Here is a 20,764-nt window from a genome sequence, read left to right as displayed (position 1 = left end):
TGAGCGCATGTGAACGACAGCAGGGAGAGAAATACGAGTTGAAATCAATGTAAGAGACAGAAAGCAGGGCTGGGGGATATGGACAAAATCAAATACCTCGATATCGATATTGCAACAATATTGGTGCGTTCACTAAATATTTACGCAATGAGATTTTTTGATACATAATAATCAGTAAAGGGAAATAATAGAACAGCTAGAACAGTCTGGTAAGTTCAGAAAATAACACCACTTTACTGTAATGCAGCCTTTAAAAACAGGAAAAGACAACACTTACCATATCACTATATTACAATATCCAAAATTGAAGACGATATCTAGTTTCATATCACAAAATATTGATATATTGCCCAGCCCTAAGAGAAAGATAGTGAATGGTAGAGAGAGAGGTCCATTCACCCAGAGGTCTGCTGTCTAAGTGCATCTGTTCATCCCGGTCTATAGAGGGCGCTGGTGGTATTTATTATTATTGTGATGTTTTGCTCTCCCTCATCAAACCATTTTGTTCAGAAGTGCATGTGTGCCAATGGCTCCTGTTGTCTTTGTCTAGACTCAACATGCTTGATCAAATTCTTTCTTTCTTTCTTGTCTGATTCATATTTATTATTTTATTGCAAAATCATGTGCGTTTTTTTTTTTTTTTTTTATCTTTGTCCTTTTTTGTGTCTTTTATCTTTGTCCCACTTTGAAATTAATCAGACACACGTCACCAAAGTTGTCCTATGCTTTTTGTAAGGGGTTGGCCTGGATATTTTGTTGGTATAAGAACAGGATTATAACATCCTACAGATGTAAAAATTTGACATCGCTGTATTTTATAAGCATCTGTGTGATTGTATTGGACTTTCTTTTCTCATTTTGTTACTGTCGAGCTATATGAGTCATCTTTTTTTTTGAAGAATATCGCGCATGATCCCACCATGTTTCTAGAGCTGTTTGTATATACCCTTTGTGAATACTTTGTGACTGTACAGTACTGTACCTAACTGTTATTGGCAACTACACGGTACTGTTTGTCTATCAACGTCTACACACAAACACAATCTCTGATAAATATCCCATTATCGTAATGAATTAATCCAAATGCACTCTCATCGGCCTTGTATAATTACCTGTATGTACTGTTTCCAAACTCCCTGTGACAATGCATCGACGAAAGACGCAAGCAAGTGAAAAGTGAGAGTTATTTGCCTCTTTTTATATACTCATCTGTCAGCTTTTTGTGAGCTGATTTTTTTGTTTCTTCTGTCTAAAAGATTGTTAATGCAGCTTAGAGGTCCAACATTCTCCAAAAAAATTATTTGTTTGATATTATTGGAACAAGTGACCTCATCATCTTTATTTAAAGTGAGAATGTGTTTTTGAGGCCTGATATGAGCTTTTGATAACCGGTATGTCGCAAAAAAAATATATGTGAGCATTATTGTGTATTTTCATCACATTTTATATTTGTTTTTAAGTTATTTTTTTGTCCAGTGTTTTTACGATAGGTATAATTTGGTTTTCCATCATTTTATGCAGTAAGTGAAGTATCTGTTGTAGAATAAATGTTCCCCATTTGAGATAGATTTCTAGTACGATTTGAAGAACTAAATATGGCCACAGCGATCTTCAAAGTTGATCGGATCACTTTATAACACAGTCAAAGCGTTAGATGTTCCTCTTGTTTGTTTCTAAATTATGTTTGTTAAAGACAATGCACTGCCGCATTGGGATATTTTTGTTTCCCTACACAGTGTGTTACAGTAACCCTTCACAAAGAAATTTGGGTGATCTTTGAGGCGCCCTGCCCTATCACAAATTGTACAGTTTGGTTGTAGACATTGGAAATTGGGTGGAAGAATCAAAAGAATTGTAAAGTAAAGTTAGAGCCGGGAGAGCCCCCTGTTGGACATGCAAGGGAAGGTTTGGGGGGGGGGGGGGTGTTGGCGCAGGGGATATGTGTACATAATGTAAATGACAAATAGAGACACGTTAACAGAAATGTATTCATTTTCTCCGGGGGGAATGTGCATAGTGTATTTAGAATTTGTAAAGCTTGCATCCTCCTGTCAGACATTGAATTGGGAAAATGAGTCCGTGTTTGATAGCGTCTGTGCAGACTTCTCTAACCATGCCTGTAAGATACTTTATGTACCCCTCCACATGGGGTCTCTCAAAGAAGAAAAAAAGATTTTTTTCCCCCTTTGTGTAATATTAAACTTCTGTGTATTTGTCTATTACCTGTGTACTTTATAAAGGTGCTACAAAATGATAAGAACCTTTTGAGGTATAATTGGGACTTGGAGACGCGGAGCCTTCGGCGGTTCCTAAGGGTTGTTTCCAAATTTACGGTTTGTACAATTTTGTCAAATTTATAATTTTTATGCAATTTGGCAAAAATATGCTATAAAGGTACAATCTGAAGTGATTGGCACAACAGGTGGCAGTTGTCTCTTTGGTTTTGTACATCACTATGTACAATCATTTCATATACTAAACTGGTCAGAAAAACATTGTGATTTTTAGTCTTGCAAATCTGTATGTAGTTAGATGACGTGACATCCTAATATTTATCTAATAAATATGTATTCAGATGAAACACATTCAGTGCGCCCTGTGTCTTTTGACATACTTGGTTCCACCATTACAGTACATATTCAACAATAATGAAAAATGGATCCATGGCCAATTTTGTGCCAAACCATTCCTAGATGAATAATCATAAGAATAAAAAATAGTAATACAGTAACAACCTTTATGTTTTCAAAAGTTGCTTCACAAACAAAACAAGACTGAGCAGATCGATAGCCTGCAGCAAGAGCAATAAGGTAAAGCCGTTATAATATTGAAATAAAATAGAATCAATAAATGGTTCCAGCCACAAGGATATAGCAAATAGAATGAATAACAGAATGGGCAGAGAATAAAGCAATCAGAAGTTTAGAAAGATAAAAAAGTTAATTAAGTCATCTTAAAATCAATCCTAGAACGAACTGGCAACTAGTGAAGAGACTCTAAAAATGGGGGAGATGTGGTCTTGTCTCTAGAGTACATTTAGTTCAAAGCTGTGCTGCAGTGTTTTGCACACATTATATTGAAGGCATTGCATTAGTCAAGGATAAAACAAAGTGTGTATACCGGGAATCAATTGATTTCAGCGTCTGTTCCTGAAATGGAAAAGGCATGAATGGACAAGCTGATCATTATTGCTCCAAATGTAGGCTAAGGTGGAATATAACGCATAAGTACTTAGCAGGTTTTATGTTGATTTACAAGACCAAGAGTAGGTTGAATTTGCTCAGGGTGGATAACATTAACAATTTGCCATTCAATACTTGACATCCGCTAATGTGGCGGGGTGGAAGTGTAAATAAACCAGAATATAACTGACCCGACTACGCCACCTGGGGAATGTCACCCCAGGAACTATACCATAGGACAGGGGGTTTCAAAGTCTGAGACTGTGGGCATCCCCCCATACTCCTTTGGAATGAAATTAACCCTTGGTCTTGATGAATGTCCACCTGTTGAAAAGTAGATTTCTACCTAATATGATTGACAGAAGAAAAATATTTATTCGTTTTACTAACATTGTTTATTGATCACAATAGCCTAACATTTCTAACACCTGACATCACATTCAAATTAACTGACATCACATGCAAAATAACTTTAAACTAACTATGGCTCTATGTCTTTGCAACACCTGCTAAGCTCTCATCAGGCACAATGCAAGTTTTTATTATTTTTGTTTTATGATATAATTATTAAAACAATCTCACAAAAGTATTACAAAGGTATAGACGGTTTTCACCAGCTGCAACCCCACAGCACTTCCTTTTTCTCAGCTTCTTCTTCTGTGTTTTATGGCGGTTGGCATCCTTAAATGTTGCATTACCGCCACCTGAATTGTATCAGCTTCACAGTGCTAACTATTGACAGTGTCCACTTTCTCAGCTATTCAGGGGAAAACACTGACATAGCCTACTTCTATTTCTATTTTTTATTTTTGCTATGTAAACGTTTAAATGTAAAGATAGGCCTATGCGTGCAATAACGTACTGATAGTCAGCTTACTCTGTAACATGTAGCTTTTATTAGCCTCTCAGGCTAGCTCCGGGACGCAATCTTTTTTTTCCCATGATGGTGAAGGCTAGGCGAAGGCATGACCCGCCCCTCTCTGCCTCTAATTGGCTGACTGCACTCGGCTGCTCTCGCCTGCTTCCCAGGCGAGCCAGCTTAACTATGAAAATAGTGTCGGCTATTTATGGACCTTTCTGCTGCAGCATGTTGAAGAAATAAATGTACAGTTTGAACAACACCCATTCTGGTCATAGAGCAAGATGATCGCTTCCACTACCAGGGCCGCCCAGAGAGATGGCAGTGCCCCTGGAGGGGTCCAGCCACTATGCCCTCTCCTCTCCCATCCTCCTCCTCTCCTCTCCCATCCTCCTCCTCTCCTCTCCCCTCCTCTCCTCTCCCCCTCTCCCCTCTCCTCTTCTCCCCTCCCCTCCCCACCTCTCCCCTCTCCTCTCCCCCTCTCCCGCCTCCTCTTCTCCCCCCTCTTCTCTCCTCTCCCCCTCTCCCCCCCCCTCTTCTCCTCTCCTCTCCCCCTCTCCCCTCCTCTCCTCTCCCCTCTCCTCTTCTCCCCTCCCCTCCCCACCTCTCCCCTCTCCTCATCTCTCCCCCCTCCTCTTCTCCTCCTCTCCCCTCCTCTTCTCCCCCTCTCTCCCTCTCCTCTGGTTCTCCTCTCCCCCCCCCCTCTTCTCCCCCTCTCTCCTCCTCTCCTCTCCTCTCCCCCTCTCCTCTGGTTCTGCCCTCCTCTTCTCCCCCCTCTTCTCCTCTCCTCATCTCTCCCCCTCTCCCCCCTCCTCTTCTCCCCCCTCTTCTCCTCTCCCCCTCTCCCCTCCTCTTCTCCCCCTCTCTCCCTCTCCTCTGGTTCTCCTCTCCCCCCCCCCCCTCTTCTCCCCCTCTCCTCTGGTTCTGCCCTCCTCTCCCCCTCTCCTCTGGTTCTGCCCTCCTCTTCTCCCCCCTCTTCTCCTCTCCTCTCCCCCTCTCCCCTCCTCTTCTCCCCCTCTCTCCCTCTCCTCTGGTTCTCCTCTCCCCCCCCCCCTCTTCTCCCCCTCTCTCCTCCTCTCCTCTCCTCTCCCCCTCTCCTCTGGTTCTGCCCTCCTCTTCTCCCCCCTCTTCTCCTCTCCTCTCCCCCTCTCCCCTCCTCTTCTCCCCTTCTCTCCCTCTCCTCTGGTTCTCCTCTCCCCCCCCCCTCTTCTCCCCCTCTCTCCTCCTCTCCTCTCCTCTCCCCCTCTCCTCTGGTTCTGCCCTCCTCTCCCCCTCTCCTCTGGTCTTTTATACACTGTCACAAACAGCGCCGGACAACGCGATTGGCTGACTCAGATTTGAATCTGAGCCAGCCAATCGCTGTGCCCCATGACCGGATGGACCATATATGGACTTCCTCCCCCCAACTTCCTCCCCCCAGTGGCTCTGCTATCATAGCTGCTGACTGCTGGCCTCTCTCCTCTTCTCCTCTCCTCTCCTCTCCCATCCTCCTCCTCTCCTCCTCTCCCCCTCTCCCCCCCTCTGGTTCCCCCCACCCACCCCAGTCAGCGGTGGCCTTTTATACACTGTCACAAACAGCGCCGGACAACGCGATTGGCTGACTCAGATTTGAATCTGAGCCAGCCAATCGCTGTGCCCCATGACCGGATGGACCATATATGGACTTCCTCCCCCCGACTTCCTCCCCCCAGTGGCTCTGTTATCATAGCTGCTGACTGTTACTGCACTATCCGTCAGATCCCTTTGCAATCCATAAAGGTACATGGACGTTACTCTGCAGAAACTACAGTAACAAAATCACGAATTGCTCTGTTTTTGGAGCTCTGCATGTCTGTGTTTGTCTAGTTAATGCGTTAATGTTAGCTAACGGCTAACATTCGCTAGTTAGCAACCAGCAGCTAACATTAGCTAGCTAGCTAGCTAGCTTACCGGAAGCGATATTTTTTTCGGATGATGGCGAAGGCATAACCCACCCCTGGCCCTCTCTGCCTCTGATTAGTGGCAGCGTTATAAACCATAGATATGACTATATTAAAAACATAAACACACTGGCGTTTTTCATGCAGGCTAGCAAGCGTAACTGCTGTATGTCTGTCTGATCTTACCCCGCTAGCCGGGCGCTTCTCGCTCATACTGAGCACATTAGCGCACGGCGAACGTCACGCATTTCCCATTTTACACTGTGCCATTTTCACGTCTAGGTCTTAAAGACGGCTCCTACCTGAGTCTTCCTACCCAGCGTGTGCACGTCTTTCCGACAGGGGTGGTTGTTATGGCAACTATCAACAACAACAACAACAACAACAACTACTACTACTAACTACTACAAGACATGTGTCTGTCGGAGACACGGCCTAACGTTAACATTTAATATGAGCCGAATATCAGCCTGCGCTCAGCTATGTATACAGGAAGTAAACCGGAGCCTATATATGGAGATAACTCCCATGTAAATATAACAGTTTTTCTTTTCTTTTCTTTTCTTTTCGATCTAGCACAAGATCAAACTCTCTCATCATCACCAACATTTTTGCTCTCATAAATCTCAGTGATCCGAAGTGGTCGCAGTGGTGTAAAGTGGTTTACCACAAGGTGTCGCTGTTCGATTCACCAATGAGAAAGCGGCCTGTGTCTGTGTCATGACGTCACATGTAAACAAAAGCATGTCTTCCCTGCTGCTGGCCTGTGGATCCTGACAAGCTAACGCTATGCAGCCATGTTGCAAATGAAAAACCGTCTTAAATACTGCTCACTGTCCATCGCTGCTGCACGCCTGTTCTCTAACGGACCCGTCAACAACCCGCTCGTGTATCTGGACGTCGAGGCTGACAACGAGCCTCTTGGAAGAATCATCATTGAGGTATTCTAGCTGCTAGCTGGCTAACGTTAGCTTCTTCACAAAACCTTGCTCTCAATGGTGGTCAGACAGTGCCTGCTCATAATGATGCATTACATTGCATAACTTGTCAGAGGAATTTGATGCATGAATTTGATGTACATTCATTGTCTTGCAGTTGAATGCAGATGTAGTACCAAGGACTGCAGGTATGCATATTTTATATACTGTAAGCATACTTGTTGGATATCAAAATTGGATTTAAACCATGCTTATGTTCAACCAACTATAGGTAACAGAAAGCAACAAAGTGTTAGTTGACTATTTGCTGCATCTCAATCCATATTCTGTTACATCATCACCACAATCCTTGACTTTGTATTGATTCTAATCAATCAATCAATCAATCAATCAATCAATCTTTATTAGCAGACACAAGGTCCAATAAAAACACAGTAAAAGACAACACAACAACATCAAACATTTAAACAATTAACATCAGCACATCAAAAAGACTACAATAAGAGCCTGTACCAATGAGCCCAGTGGAGTGGTACTTGATTGCACTAAAACTGGGCTGAGTCAGAAGCATGATTATGATATTCTGAGAAATATTCAGACAACAAATAAACTTAAAGGTCAGGTTTCTCAGTAGGGCATGAAAGGTATTGACCCCTACACCACAAAACATTTCACTGGCACTACAACACCTTGGCCTCCCAAGCAGTACTCTCATACAGTCATTGAAGGCCACCTGCAGTATCTGATGAAATAACAGAGGATTGTTTCAACAGAAAACTTCAGAGCTTTGTGTACCGGAGAACATGGCTTTGGATATAAGGGCTCTGTGTTTCACAGAGTCATTCCTGAGTTCATGTGTCAGGTAAGGTGCTGCATTGTGTGTGTGTGTGTGTGTGTGTGTGTGTGTGTGTGTGTGTGTGTGTGTGTGTGTGTGTGTGTGTGTGTGTGTGTGTGTGTGTGTGTGTGTGTGTGTGCGCGCGCGCGTGCGTGCGCATGCCATGTTGCCTATTTATTGATAAGACTTCTGTTACAGGGAGGAGATTTCACCAATCACAACGGCACAGGAGGGAAGTCTATTTACGGAACTAAGTTTAAAGATGAGAACTTCAAACTAAAACACACTTGTCCAGGTACAAATTCACATCTTCTGTCTCCTATATCTATGTTGGGAGGACAGAAAAAAACATCAGCAATCACTCCATGATTCATTCCTCACTTCATACAGCTCTGTATTTATGCATGCTAGTGTCATTAAGTTGTTTTGAGAGTCTCGCTCTTGCAAGACAAAGCATTTTAATGCATCTGTATTATCTTGTCTACTGTATATCATGCCAACCTAGCACTTACTGTATTTGTTACTTTGCCTGGCCTTCATAACAGTATAATTTGAATAGATAGTATCAGCTGTGTTTCACTCCATCTTTCCATAGATGCGTACTATCCACTAGATGGCAGTGACTAATCTCATGCGACACTAAAAGACCACTGGCTATATGGATTTTGCAACCCCAAAGTGAATGACCTACTTTCTTAGAGAGTCAACATCCACTTATCAAAATAACAAAAACACACAAAAAATACTTGAGTAAATTTAATCCACATGTTGGTAGATGGACACTTCATTTTCATGTGTTGCATAATCACAGCATGCGTCAAATCCAGAAAAGAGAACCAAGCATTGCTCAACACTGAGGTAGATTGTTCCACCACAGTAGGGTCGTTTTCTCATTGGTTCAGTGGCACAGGGAGGTCAACATCTCGTTGGCTGATACCGTGCATAGTTAGCTAGTATTCAAGATTCAAGATTCAAGATTTTTATTGTCACTCCATGGTACAAGTATCACGTGTGAAATTCTTGTGCTGTGGACTCCGTTTACAACATAGTGCAAATAGTACAATAAATAGTATAATAATAATATAATATATAAATAGTATAATAAATAGCAAATAGTACAATACAAACAAAAGTATCACATTTAACACTTTATTTGTTTGCTTTCGGTTTCCTAAAGGAACCTTATCAATGGCAAATTCAGGGCCCAATACCAACGGCTCTCAGTTCTTCATCTCCACTGCGAAAACCCAATGGTAAAAATAATTTCTAATTCTGTGATTCTTTTAATGGTCTTTAAATGATTGTTTGTTTGTATGATTTCCGTCACTTTGACACCACATCCAACCATAATCACCTAACCCCCCCCCCCTCCCGTCTCTGTTCGCAGGCTGGACGGTAAACATGTGGTGTTTGGTCAGGTGAAGGAAGGGATGGAGGTGGTCACCACCATGGAGTCCTTTGGTTTGCATGATGGTGGTGTGACCAAGAACATTGTCATCACAGACTGTGGGGAGATCAAATAACACACACACACACACGCTTGTCTGTTGGATGATTCAATATGCAAGCTATTTAGTGTTGATCAATTTTCCTGTATTCTTGTAACAAAGATGAATTGTGAAAATCTTCTATTTTACAATCAGATTTCAAATCTTGTGATTTGTAATTGCATGATCAAAATAATACATTACATTTTTATATGTTGCATTTGTTCATAAAGTTATACGAACTATATTAACTTGGCCCGTCTACCAGTATTTCACTATGAACACGTTCACCACGTAAAATGTTCATTTTGTACATTTGCTGCCGTCCATGTACTGCCAAATAAATAGCCGTTTTCAGATTGGAGTGGGTTTGGTCCCAGTATAGCCGCCATCCCTGCTGCTTTTAAAGCTTCCTGGGAAGGATCCAGATGCTTTTTTTAGACAGCGGCTCCTGCAGCATGGCTTCCTGTCCCATCAGAACAGGATGTGACATCATGCGACATGTGAAGTATCATATAAATGACACGGACAAGATGAATGATGGTAGAGTTGTGGGGGCGCCACAGCCACATCAGATACTGGGGCCTGCAGATGATTGCGTGTGTCGTAAAAAAGCCCTGAAAATGTCTTTAGCTTGAATGTGGGCTGCTCTCTTACCCTCTTACCTCAGTACCTCTGAGCTCTGTATTTCAGTCTCCAGGAGAAAGCGGGGGCCGGGGGGGGCAGGATATGTCTGAAAGCCAGAGACTGGGTGGTGCTGCTTATCGAGCTAATACTTTATGAAAGTAAATAATGAAGCGACGTGAAAAAGCAGTTCCCGCTCCTAAATGAAACCATATGTGCGCTTGACCTTCCCACCGTTTGTTTGAATTCTCCGATTACATTGTTGCTATAGAGACTTTTGAGTTCCCCACTCTGTTTGAGCTAGAAGATGTTGTAACAAACTTGATATAATTTGCGTCCCCACCCTCTCTGGTTAAGTTTGAGCTATTTGGAATGCATGTCCAATATTGTGCGTGGAAACTTGGCCCAGTCAGACGAAGGCTGGTGCGGTGCTGTGGCCAACGTTTTAATACACATGCAAAACAATCGCATCTTAACGACCGGTACAAGCTGGCTCTTCTGCTCTAATTGTCTGCCAGCCCGCCTGGCGTTGACACAGCACCGCATATCAGTGAGAGTTATTGAAAGTGTTGAAATCAAGTCTGTTGTCTTTCAGGCCTAGAATGGACCTCCTGGATGACAGAGCAAGCAAGGTTTTACAAGCCCCCCCAAACCCCCCCCCCCCCCCCCCTGGTTCTGTATTACACAATCGCCATGTTTAATCCATTAAAAAATCCCCATAATCCATATGCTCGGTCTTACGTAAGGCAAAGTCTGCAGATGCACTCAGAGAGCCAGGGAGCGCAGCGCCATGAAAACCTACACGTTGTGTACTCATAGGCATCTGGGGAGCGTTCAAGAAAAGCCAGCGTTGCCTTTGGCTGAAATCAGACTCCCGAGTGAACACCTCCCAGAAACGGATCATCATAGAGTTGAGCAAAAGGGACCCAAACAAATGAGACCACATAATCAAAGCGGTTCTAATTCAATATGACTTTTATTCATCAAAACTCCCCAACAGCACTAAAATGTTTTCCAAACGAACAAATAAGGCACATTTTGGAATGCCGTTTGATGGACAAGAAAACCAGACCCATGGGCTGCTCTCTAAACATGACTGTCTTTGTTTCCCCAATCATTGTCTTCCCCAACCTCACGTCTCTGTTCTGTCCAATTCAAATATTACATATTATTGCAATATTGCATTACAATGATCTCAAATCATACATCAAAAAATACAAACATGACGTTCCTATTGGCCACATTAAGTGTTAACACATTACATTCAGTAAATATGTATTATTTGTAGAGGCTACACTATCAGTAAATGAAATATTTCATAATAACAATCAGAAGTTGTTGAGAATGTTAAAAACAATATGTACTGTAGCAAACTACTGTGAAGTATTTAAATAAGTATACATTGCACAAAAATATTTCATTCAAAACCAAACACATGCACATGCAAACTCTAAAATAGTTCTTTGTCACACACACTTTCTTAACAAAAGTACACACTCCCTAAACTAGTAATAACACCATGACATTTTTATAATAGTTTCTTGTCATCGCTGCTTTAAGCAAACTACAACTCACAGTTTAACGTGCTTATACAGTGGTGAGTATCCGTCACTAATTAAGAGTAAGGATTCTGCATGTTAACACAATATATCTTCATGATATTGTAATTATTGTATACAAAATTAATAAATGCTACTGTATGGATGCAAATGGCAGCTTGTAGGCATAATTAGTTACATATACCACTTTGATATCATTGCGGGTTATTCAACACTGATAACATAAAACAAAACACAAAAAATACAAATGGCTTATAATTGAGAAAGGGTATTAATTATGTACCAGCTGTATTTTAATAATATTCTATGTAGACATCAATATTTCCTTCTTAGTGTAACTTTGTTGCATATTCTATACAAAAAAAGTGTTGTAAAAAATCTTTCCATAAATATTTCTGCAGGATAAGCCCTCAGATCATCATTGTAAAACATCAAAGAAAAAAACTCCCAGCAATAGGCCCTTCTTCACACACAAAAAAGCTTCAATGTTGCATAACACTTCAAAAGAGCTACGATCCTTGAAAAATGATGGCCATCAAATATATACATAAAACAGTCATTTTGTAAATATCTTTGTTAGGGAAATAACTCTTGAGTTGTTTTTGCAAATTGCTTTAAAATTTTCAACATCTATTAAGTGTTCCAAAATACACATCTCATTCATAGAAAATAACAAATTTGAACTGAAAAGGTACTAGAAAAGTCAAGTATGTAATTCAAGACACTATACATTTGAAAGCAGAGATTTTTTTCTGTTCTTTTTCCCCCCCTCTCAAATGCATTGTATCAACTGCTTCCATTGGCTCGCGATTTGCCAGTTAAAATGGCTTCCTCGTTTGGGCGGAATCAAATTTTAAGTGACCTAGAACTCTATATTAATCCTAATAATATTGTAACTTGCTTATTAACTTAAGTGAGTTCATAAGGCATCATTGGTATCTATTCCTCTCACTACAGCCACATGGTATCATGTGGAGCATACTGTAGGTTTGAGATGTATTTAGATTGTTAGGCTAGTGTCATCACACAGAGCAACAGAAAGATATTACAGTACTCAAAACGGATTGTTCCCAACAATGTCTGGGTCAAATTCTTCATTCAGCCTGTGCAATTCGTTAACTTGCAGTAATATATTCACCTTCGCCAATCCTTTCTTTGAAACTTAAATGCAGCTTTGCTAAATCACTGACTTTAACCACAATTCAAAGGTACCATTATCAGCTACTGCTCCCTCACACGAAAGCGTGTGACCGCATGTGTTTTTAACGCAATCCATGGTGGCTTCTTAGATCAACAGAACTACAATAGGCGAATAAGTGAGGTTCACCGCGGTTTCATGTGCAAAGCCGTTCTGTTGTGAGGATTGACTAAAAAAAAATCACATCTTTGTTGATATTCCATGACAACAGACTACAGTGGGATTGTTATTGCCAGCTGGAAATGCTGCTTTAGTCCATGCCTCCAACTCATTATGTTGAGACGAACACCACCATGCCAGTTCAAACTCTCACTGCTAATGGGGGGGATTGTATTGTTTTTTTGTCCTTAGTCACATCTTGAACCTGCATAAACCTTGGAAAACGTACTATGCATCACAGTTACCACATATTTAACTCCAACTCCCAGCTACCCTGTGTCTCTCGCTATTGTCAAATCTTCACAACCAATTTCTTCTTGGTACTTTCAGTTTGATTGAACTCTTTGTAAGGCACGTACATTATTACAGTATAAAATATAGTCAACCTGGTCTTGTAAGTCTAGAAATACATAGAAAAATATTTCAACTATTCACATGATAATAATGTTCAATGAATGACAACTTTCTCCATGTGGAAACGACATTAGTTTTACAGTATGCATATCAGTCTGGATTTCCCATGCAGTACTTTAGGTCTTAAAGTAATACGATGTACTGTGGTATTTGTAAACAGAAGATAGGATATGTCCCTCCCTTCCATTAAAGACATTGGTTTATAATGGTAGGTGCTATAAAATATAAGTGTAAACTTCATTCATCCTCACTTTCAGTATATCCTTGAATTTTCAAAATATGACCGCATCCTTTCTGTATCAACCCATCTTTTTTTTTTTAGCCGAGCGGTAAATCGTTACACTTCTCCAATACTTCACCTCCGTCTGGACATTCTTTACCCTGCAGTCAGTTTCCATATAGCCTCACTGTCAGTCCACCACGCCACTACCTGGAGACGTCAACACGCTAAAATGTGCACTCTAAAACGTCTTTCGAAAAGTCTTTGAAAAAACACATGAATTATCTCAGTTGTATTTTAGCAATTTTGTGGTTTGGTATCTAATCGGGCTTTACATGTGAACATTTTTATACAAAAAATGTCTGTCGTCCTACATGGACAACTGGCAGGAAACTGTGTGGACGACATGACTATCATGACAGAAACTACTGTTATAGACCCTTCTCACGGGGGCCATGTTGTGCCAAAAAGGCAGGGTAAACACAGGTGCAAGCAAAACACTAATGAGGGTTTCCAGCTTCCAATCATGGAACCCTGCCTTTTTGGCACAAAATGGCCCCCGTGAAAAGGGTCTATTGACAAAAACAAAACAAAAAAACCTCAGTTGATCGGTTTGTGAATTGAGATCAACACGACTTATCTGTTGTAGGTAATCATATAAAGGGAGGGGGCATGAAACCGTATCTGTTAGCAACGCACTACTAGATCTAGATGAGGAACAAATCTACGCAGTTCAACCTACAGTAGTTTCTAAAGACACGTGGAAGCAGTTACACAATATTGTGATATACAAACATACAAAAACATTTCTTTATGTCCCAGTTTAAAATTCAAATTGCACACTAGACAACAAGAAAATAAATAGGCCATATGTAAGCCAGGGATGTATGGCACATTATCCCTCAGTTAATTCACAGTTAATAAGATGTGCTGTTGACCTTAACACGGCAAAGACATCAGAGGCCTCATATACATTATACCATCATGATGACATCATTATACCATCATGATGACATCATTATACCATCACGATGACATCATCATACCATCATGAGAGGCCCTGATTGAATGTTCATCACATTACCACACTTCACTTGGCAGGGAAATGGAAGGCAGAGATATCTGTAAACACAAAATCAACAAACCCCAAAAGTGAGGTACCGGTAATCTATTGTGACCAAATACCGGTGGCAATACTGTCAGCGACGTCAATACAAAGCATGCCCATTGCTAATACATCAATGCAATGATCAGCTGTTGTTTACACACATACGTGGATGAAATGGGAGTTATGGTTTCTGGTATATGAGGCCCTGCGTTAGCGTTAAGAAAGTTTTTAGACTCAACAATTTTGGCAAGTTTTCACTTTTCACGAAGAGCACTTAAGAGAGATAGAGATTGATCCTAAGTACAGGTTTGACCCGTTCCTCTCGTTCCTGAATGTAATCTTCAACGTGGTCAATGAAAAAGGACCATAGTGACTCGAATCTGTGTTCCGTGGGACAGAAGAGAGAAGGAAAGATGTGACTGAGGGGAGGGTTAGAGCTACTGTATATTATCTGAGGTTTTCTGAGCGAGATAGAGGGGGGGGGGGGGGGGGGAGTGAGGAGGAGAGGACAAGTTGCTCTCTGATTGGATGACATTGGAGATGGGGAGGATTATTGCACGCGGCGGCAGTAGTAGCCCAGGACTTTGCATTTCTCACACAGGTGCTGCGGGTGCTCCTTGCTCTGGTCGGAAACATCCAGGCCATCCGGCTTCTCTAGAGGGCGCTGTGGGGAGAGCAAACGGAGAACCAACCATGAGTCACGTTAAGACAATACAGAAAACACACACGCACGTGCGCGCGCATGCCCCCCCCCCCACACACACACACACACAAATGCTCAACAACCAAATAGTAAACATGTCCCCCACCAGTTGCAGTTCCACCCTTGGGTCAGTCCCATTCATTGTCAATGCTGCCCCCTAGCAGCACAAAGTCAACATTAGAGTGTGACTAACAAGTGGGGGACTACCATTAATTGTTGGGACTACACGATAAGATAGCTCCCCCTAGAGGCAGCACCCCATCCCTATTTAAGAACCAAGCAAGAGAAAAAGAAGCTGACCAGTTGGTTTACAAAAGCTCTGGTATTTCACTGGGGAAAGGTTCAACTTTTGGTTTCAAATCGACTGGATATTCATTCATTTGAATGCCATTCTGTATTATGTTTTTTGGGGGGAAATCATAATATTGCAAGCAGGCACGGCTCCAGGATTTTTTCTAAGGGGGGGAGGCTAGACCAATATGTGGGGGTGCTAAGAAAATAGTCGATTTTCATGACTTCAAAGTTACTTTATCATAAAGTCCTCCACCCGCCCCCCAAATAAAACCAGATATGGCACGCAGCACGTTAGCACATTCAAAATAAATGTCGTTTTTAAATTAGTTTGGCCAAAGAATATAAAAAATATATAGCTATAATACTATAAGTGACCACAAGGCAATGGCAAAAACTTTCACATGCAAAGGTTTAGGCATGAGGAGTGATGATTGGTTGGGTTTAGGCATGAAGAGTGATGATTGGTTAGGTTAATATCAGGGGAAGAAAAAGTCCACAATGGAAATAAGCCTTTTGATTGATTGGTTGATTGATTGATTGAATTTATTTGATAATTGATAAAAAGATACGTATACAACTGCCCAGCAGGAATACATACAGTACATTTAAAAAATAATTGAGGTTGAGAACACAAGATAACACAATAAAACATCATGGAACCATGTTGTAAATAAGTGTTTACACTTTTACATGCTATCCCTTGGATCTTTTATTGTCTCTATATCAATGAATAAAGTCAATCAATCAAAAGGCTTATTTCCATTGTGGACTTTTTCTTACCCTGATATTAACTTAACAATCATCACTCCTCATGCCTAAACCCAGAGATGGGAAGTAACTAAGTACAAATACTTTGTTACTGTACTTGAGTATTTATTTTTCTGACAACTTTTTACTTTTACTCCCTACAATTTAGCACAAATATCTGTACTTTCTACTCCTTACATTTTCAAAACAGGCTAGTTACTTTAATTTTAATGCATGACAGACACATATGATGTAGCATTGTTTGTTTGTCTCTCTTGTCTCGTGCTCCCCCAGCTTTCATGCATTATGTGCACCTTTTTCGTGGAAAAACCATGTCACAAACTGACAACTAGGCCTACTACCAAAACTCTCTCAGTCTTCTGATCCAAAACCATACACCTTGTCCATTAGGCCAGGTGATTTTACTGCTGGACCAGGGTAACTTCTTATTTATTTGCCACTAGAGAAAAGGTTTTTGTTAAGTGTCTAAAACAGGCTCTTAAGTCCGGTAAAGAACTTCCTAATTGTGAAGTGCAACTTTCTTTTTCAAATCACACGCTCATATTCCTCTCTTATCTCCTTCTTGTCAGACCTCCTTCAACAGTCACAGATCAAGGTTTAAAAGTACAATATGAAAACATGACAAGAGGAAGTGGGCTATAGCTCACGCAGATAAACATGTGGTTGTTGTTTTTTTTTATTTTTTATTTAACCTTTATTTATACAGGTGAATCACCTTGATATGAGACCTGGATCTCATTTTCAAGTGCGACCTGAGTGATTGTGAGATGTTCAAAGGTTGTTTGTTCGATCTCTGCCTCAGGCAGCACCAGTGATGCTGTTTTTATCATCAGTAGTTTGAACACTGACAGAAATAAGCTGATGTAGGAGTCTAATCAGTCTCTGACTCTAACTCAGTCAGATAAACCGCTGCTCACTCGTTCAATTCCAACCTGTCTCACTCTTTATGCTCTGTGTTGTTGTCAGTGTGAACACAGTGTGTAGAATTCAGAAAGAGAACTCAAAACAGCTCATAGCTCAGCGGGACGAGTCGCTTTGTCTGTGTTGCTACCTTACAGGTGGATTATTGGTTTGATTCCTGATGGAGGAGACATATTACAGCACTGCCCTGTCTTTAACATCACCAGCTGACAGAGCAGCATAGCGCCTCCTACAGGCAGATACACAAAGTGACACAGTGCCTCCTACAGGTGGAACCACGATACACAAAGTGACACAGTGCCTCCTACAGGTGGAACCACAGACACTGTCAACTGGATACATACTGGATCTGGAGCAGTTTTGCAAAAGCTGTTTTCTATGCCTGGCGGCAGCCAGCGTACCACCCACTAATAAAACCAACTTCTAAAGTGAGTAAAAGGTAAGCTCTCTGTGGTCTTCTGTCTCGTAACCCTCAGCTCATATCTCAGTAAGGGTCAGGGGGGAGAAAAGCCAGGTAGCTCTAGGTAGTGGCAGTGGAGCAGGAATCGAACCTCTGGCCCCTGTGTCTCTGTGTGATTGATTTTACCTTCACACCACCATCTCCCTTCACGCTCACAGCTCTTGTCTGGGCGCTTTTATCTCTTGCCACTGCCTGTCACCATTCAAAACTGACTGAGGCTCGAACCCACGACCTCAAAAGACACTGAGGCTCAAACCCACAAGCTCCAAACTGCTAGACAGCAATCCAACTCACTGAGCTACTGGGCCACAACGCCTAAGGCAGGTTTTTCTCAGAGCTTATCACTTTTTCCCTCTGGCTGTTGACTTTCAAAATGTACTGGAGCGTGAATCAAACCTGCCACAGACATGTCCCCCGTCTCTATGTGGTGGTCAAACATCGCACCACCAACCGTTCTGTCTCTGCACATCCCAGGTTAGAACTCACAACCTCTCCCTCTGAAGGCAGCTGACATACACAATGAACCACGAAGGCACTGCCACTGATGCAGTATTTCTCTCTGTGTGACTTTTGAAGTGCCTGGCTATAGGTCAAAATCTGGAAAAGGCTACTGTATATTTTAGCTTTTAGTCAATTTAGAAATAGTTAAGTAGACTCGGTTATGGCAAGAGATTCATTTCTGGACTTCCAAACATCAATTTATTTTATTTATTTATTTATTTATTTATTTCAGGGACAGTGCAACATTAATGAACATTTGCATGTAAATGTGCCGGATTATAGCCTTAGCTAATTTCCATCCGTAGTCCCCCAAATTTAGACTCTAGATCACCATTCTAAATGGATTAAAAGCAACAATACAGTATAACAATTTCCTGGTTTCCTCACTATTTATATAATTCATGCTAATTTCCAGTTTTGGCGATTAATTAGCTCATTATGGTAATTACTCAAATTGCCCAACATGCAACTCTTAGCAACCAAGTTGAATTTCATCCACTAGGCATACATATGACATTTCAATCATAAAAGTTCATAAGAAACAACATTACTGGGTCCAACCACCACCACCACCCAAGCTGAATGTACCGATGTACCTGAAGGAAGCCTCACTTTCATGTGAGCGAGAGACCTTAAGAGAGAGTGAGAGAGAGAGAGAGAACAGAGTTCAGCCAAAATCCCGCTGTAAAAAGTTTGACCTGTCTGGTTTTTCAAATGTTACATTTCAGCTGTCAATCAACAGAAAGCTGGTGTGTGTGTGTGGGGGGGGGGGAGAGGGGTTCCAGTAGACTATGACACCTTGCCCTAAAGCCTAAGGGGGGGGGGGGGGGGGGGGGGGGGGGGGGGTGTTCCAGTAGACTATGACACCTTGCCCTAAAGCCTAAGGGGGGGGGGGGGGGGGGGGGGGGGGGGTGTTCTAGTAGACTATTGTGACACCTTGCCCTAAAGCCTAAAGAGTAAATGTGGAGTGGCACCAGAGTTTTAGCACAGGTTTAAGGGTTTCCTTGTGGTGGTGGTGGTTGCTTAAACCTGTGCTAAAAACTCTGTGCCACTCCACATTTACTCTTTAGGCTTTAGGGCAAGGTGTCACAATAGTCTACTGGAAACCCCCCTCCACACACACACACCAGCTTTATGTTGATTGACAGCTGAAATGTAACATTTTAAAAACCAGACAGGTCAAACTTTTTACAGCGGGATTTTGGCCAAACTCTCTTAGTCTCGCTCTCTCTCACTGTCTCTCTATGTCTCTCGACCACATGAAAGTGAAGCTTCCTTCAGGTACAATCAGGACGTTCAAATTGGGTGGTGGTGGGGGTGGTTGCTTAAACCTGCGCTAAACCTCTGGTGTCACTCCACATTTACTCTTTTTGGCTGTCACAATAGTCTACTGGGACCCCCCCCCCCCCCTCCACACACACACACCAGCTTTATGTTGATTGACAGCTGAAATGTAACATTTAAAAACCAGACAGGTCAAACTTTTTACAGCGGGATTTTGGCCGAACTCTCTTAGTCTCGCTCTCTCTCACTGTCTCTCTATGTCTCTCGACCACATGAAAGTGAGGCTTCCTTCAGGTACAATCAGGACGTTCAAATTGGGTGGTGGTGGGGTGGTTGCTTAAACCTGCGCTAAACCTCTGGTGTCACTCCACATTTACTCTTTTTGGCTTTAGGCAAGGTGTCACAATAGTCTACTGGAAACACCCCCCCCCCCTCCACACACACACACCAGCTTTATGTTGATTGACAGCTGAAATGTAACATTTTAAAAACCAGACAGGTCAAACTTTTTACAGCGGGATTTTGGCCAAACTCTCTTAGTCTCGCTCTCTCTCACTGTCTCTCTATGTCTCTCGACCACATGAAAGTGAAGCTTCCTTCAGGTACAATCAGGACGTTCAAATTGGGTGGTGGTGGGGGTGGTTGCTTAAACCTGCGCTAAACCTCTGGTGTCACTCCACATTTACTCTTTTTGGCTGTCACAATAGTCTACTGGGACCCCCCCCCCCCCTCCACACACACACACCAGCTTTATGTTGATTGACAGCTGAAATGTAACATTTTAAAAACCAGACAGGTCAAACTTTTTACAGCGGGATTTTGGCCGAACTCTCTTAGTCTCGCTCTCTCTCACTGTCTCTCTATGTCTCTCGACCACATGAAAGTGAGGCTTCCTTCAGGTACAATCAGGACGTTCAAATTGGGTGGTGGTGGGGGTGGTTGCTTAAACCTGCGCTAAACCTCTGGTGTCACTCCACATTTACTCTTTTTGGCTTTAGGGCAAGGTGTCACAATAGTCTACTGGAAACACCCCCCCCCCCCCTCCACACACACACACCAGCTTTATGTTGATTGACAGCTGAAATGTAACATTTTAAAAACCAGACAGGTCAAACTTTTTACAGCGGGATTTTGGCCAAACTCTCTTAGTCTCGCTCTCTCTCACTGTCTCTCTATGTCTCTCGACCACATGAAAGTGAAGCTTCCTTCAGGTACAATCAGGACGTTCAAATTGGGTGGTGGTGGGGGGTGGTTGCTTAAACCTGCGCTAAACCTCTGGTGTCACTCCACATTTACTCTTTTTGGCTGTCACAATAGTCTACTGGGACCCC

At 42.1% G+C, this 20,764-nt stretch overlaps 2 protein-coding genes across 2 annotated transcripts in view; one reads left to right on the top strand and one right to left on the bottom strand.

Annotated features, from left to right (window-relative positions):
* Positions 1-6,732: 6,732 nt before the first annotated feature.
* ppifa (peptidylprolyl isomerase Fa) lies at positions 6,733-9,461 on the top strand. Its single transcript, XM_083658729.1, has 6 exons — positions 6,733-6,901; positions 7,056-7,086; positions 7,672-7,760; positions 7,932-8,028; positions 8,911-8,986; positions 9,121-9,461. The coding sequence occupies exons 1-6, from the start codon at positions 6,758-6,760 to the stop codon at positions 9,254-9,256; spliced, it is 573 nt and encodes a 190-aa protein (XP_083514855.1). The 5' UTR covers positions 6,733-6,757; the 3' UTR covers positions 9,257-9,461.
* A 5,583-nt stretch (positions 9,462-15,044) lies between these two features.
* zcchc24 (zinc finger, CCHC domain containing 24) overlaps positions 15,045-20,764 on the bottom strand; it is a 75,669-nt gene continuing 69,949 nt past the window's right edge. Inside the window, exon 4 of the mRNA XM_083658632.1 lies at positions 15,045-15,166. Within this exon, the coding sequence (XP_083514758.1) occupies positions 15,053-15,166 (114 nt within the window). The 3' untranslated portion in view covers positions 15,045-15,052. The remainder of the gene's footprint in view (positions 15,167-20,764) is intronic.

Source organism: Poromitra crassiceps, assembly GCF_964638095.1.
Source record: "Poromitra crassiceps genome assembly, chromosome: 22".
NCBI classification, from domain to species: domain Eukaryota; kingdom Metazoa; phylum Chordata; class Actinopteri; order Beryciformes; family Melamphaidae; genus Poromitra; species Poromitra crassiceps.
Note: the sequence above shows the minus strand (reverse complement) of the source record. Positions and strands in the feature narration are given on the sequence as shown.

Coding starts and splice junctions, on each gene's coding strand:
- ppifa (XM_083658729.1), top strand. CDS start 6,758: ATGTTGCAAATGAAAAACCGTCTTAAATACTGCTCACTGTCCATCGCT. Junction 6,902..7,055: donor TTGGAAGAATCATCATTGAG/GTATTCTAGCTG, acceptor ATTGTCTTGCAG/TTGAATGCAGATGTAGTACC. Junction 8,029..8,910: donor ACTAAAACACACTTGTCCAG/GTACAAATTCAC, acceptor GGTTTCCTAAAG/GAACCTTATCAATGGCAAAT.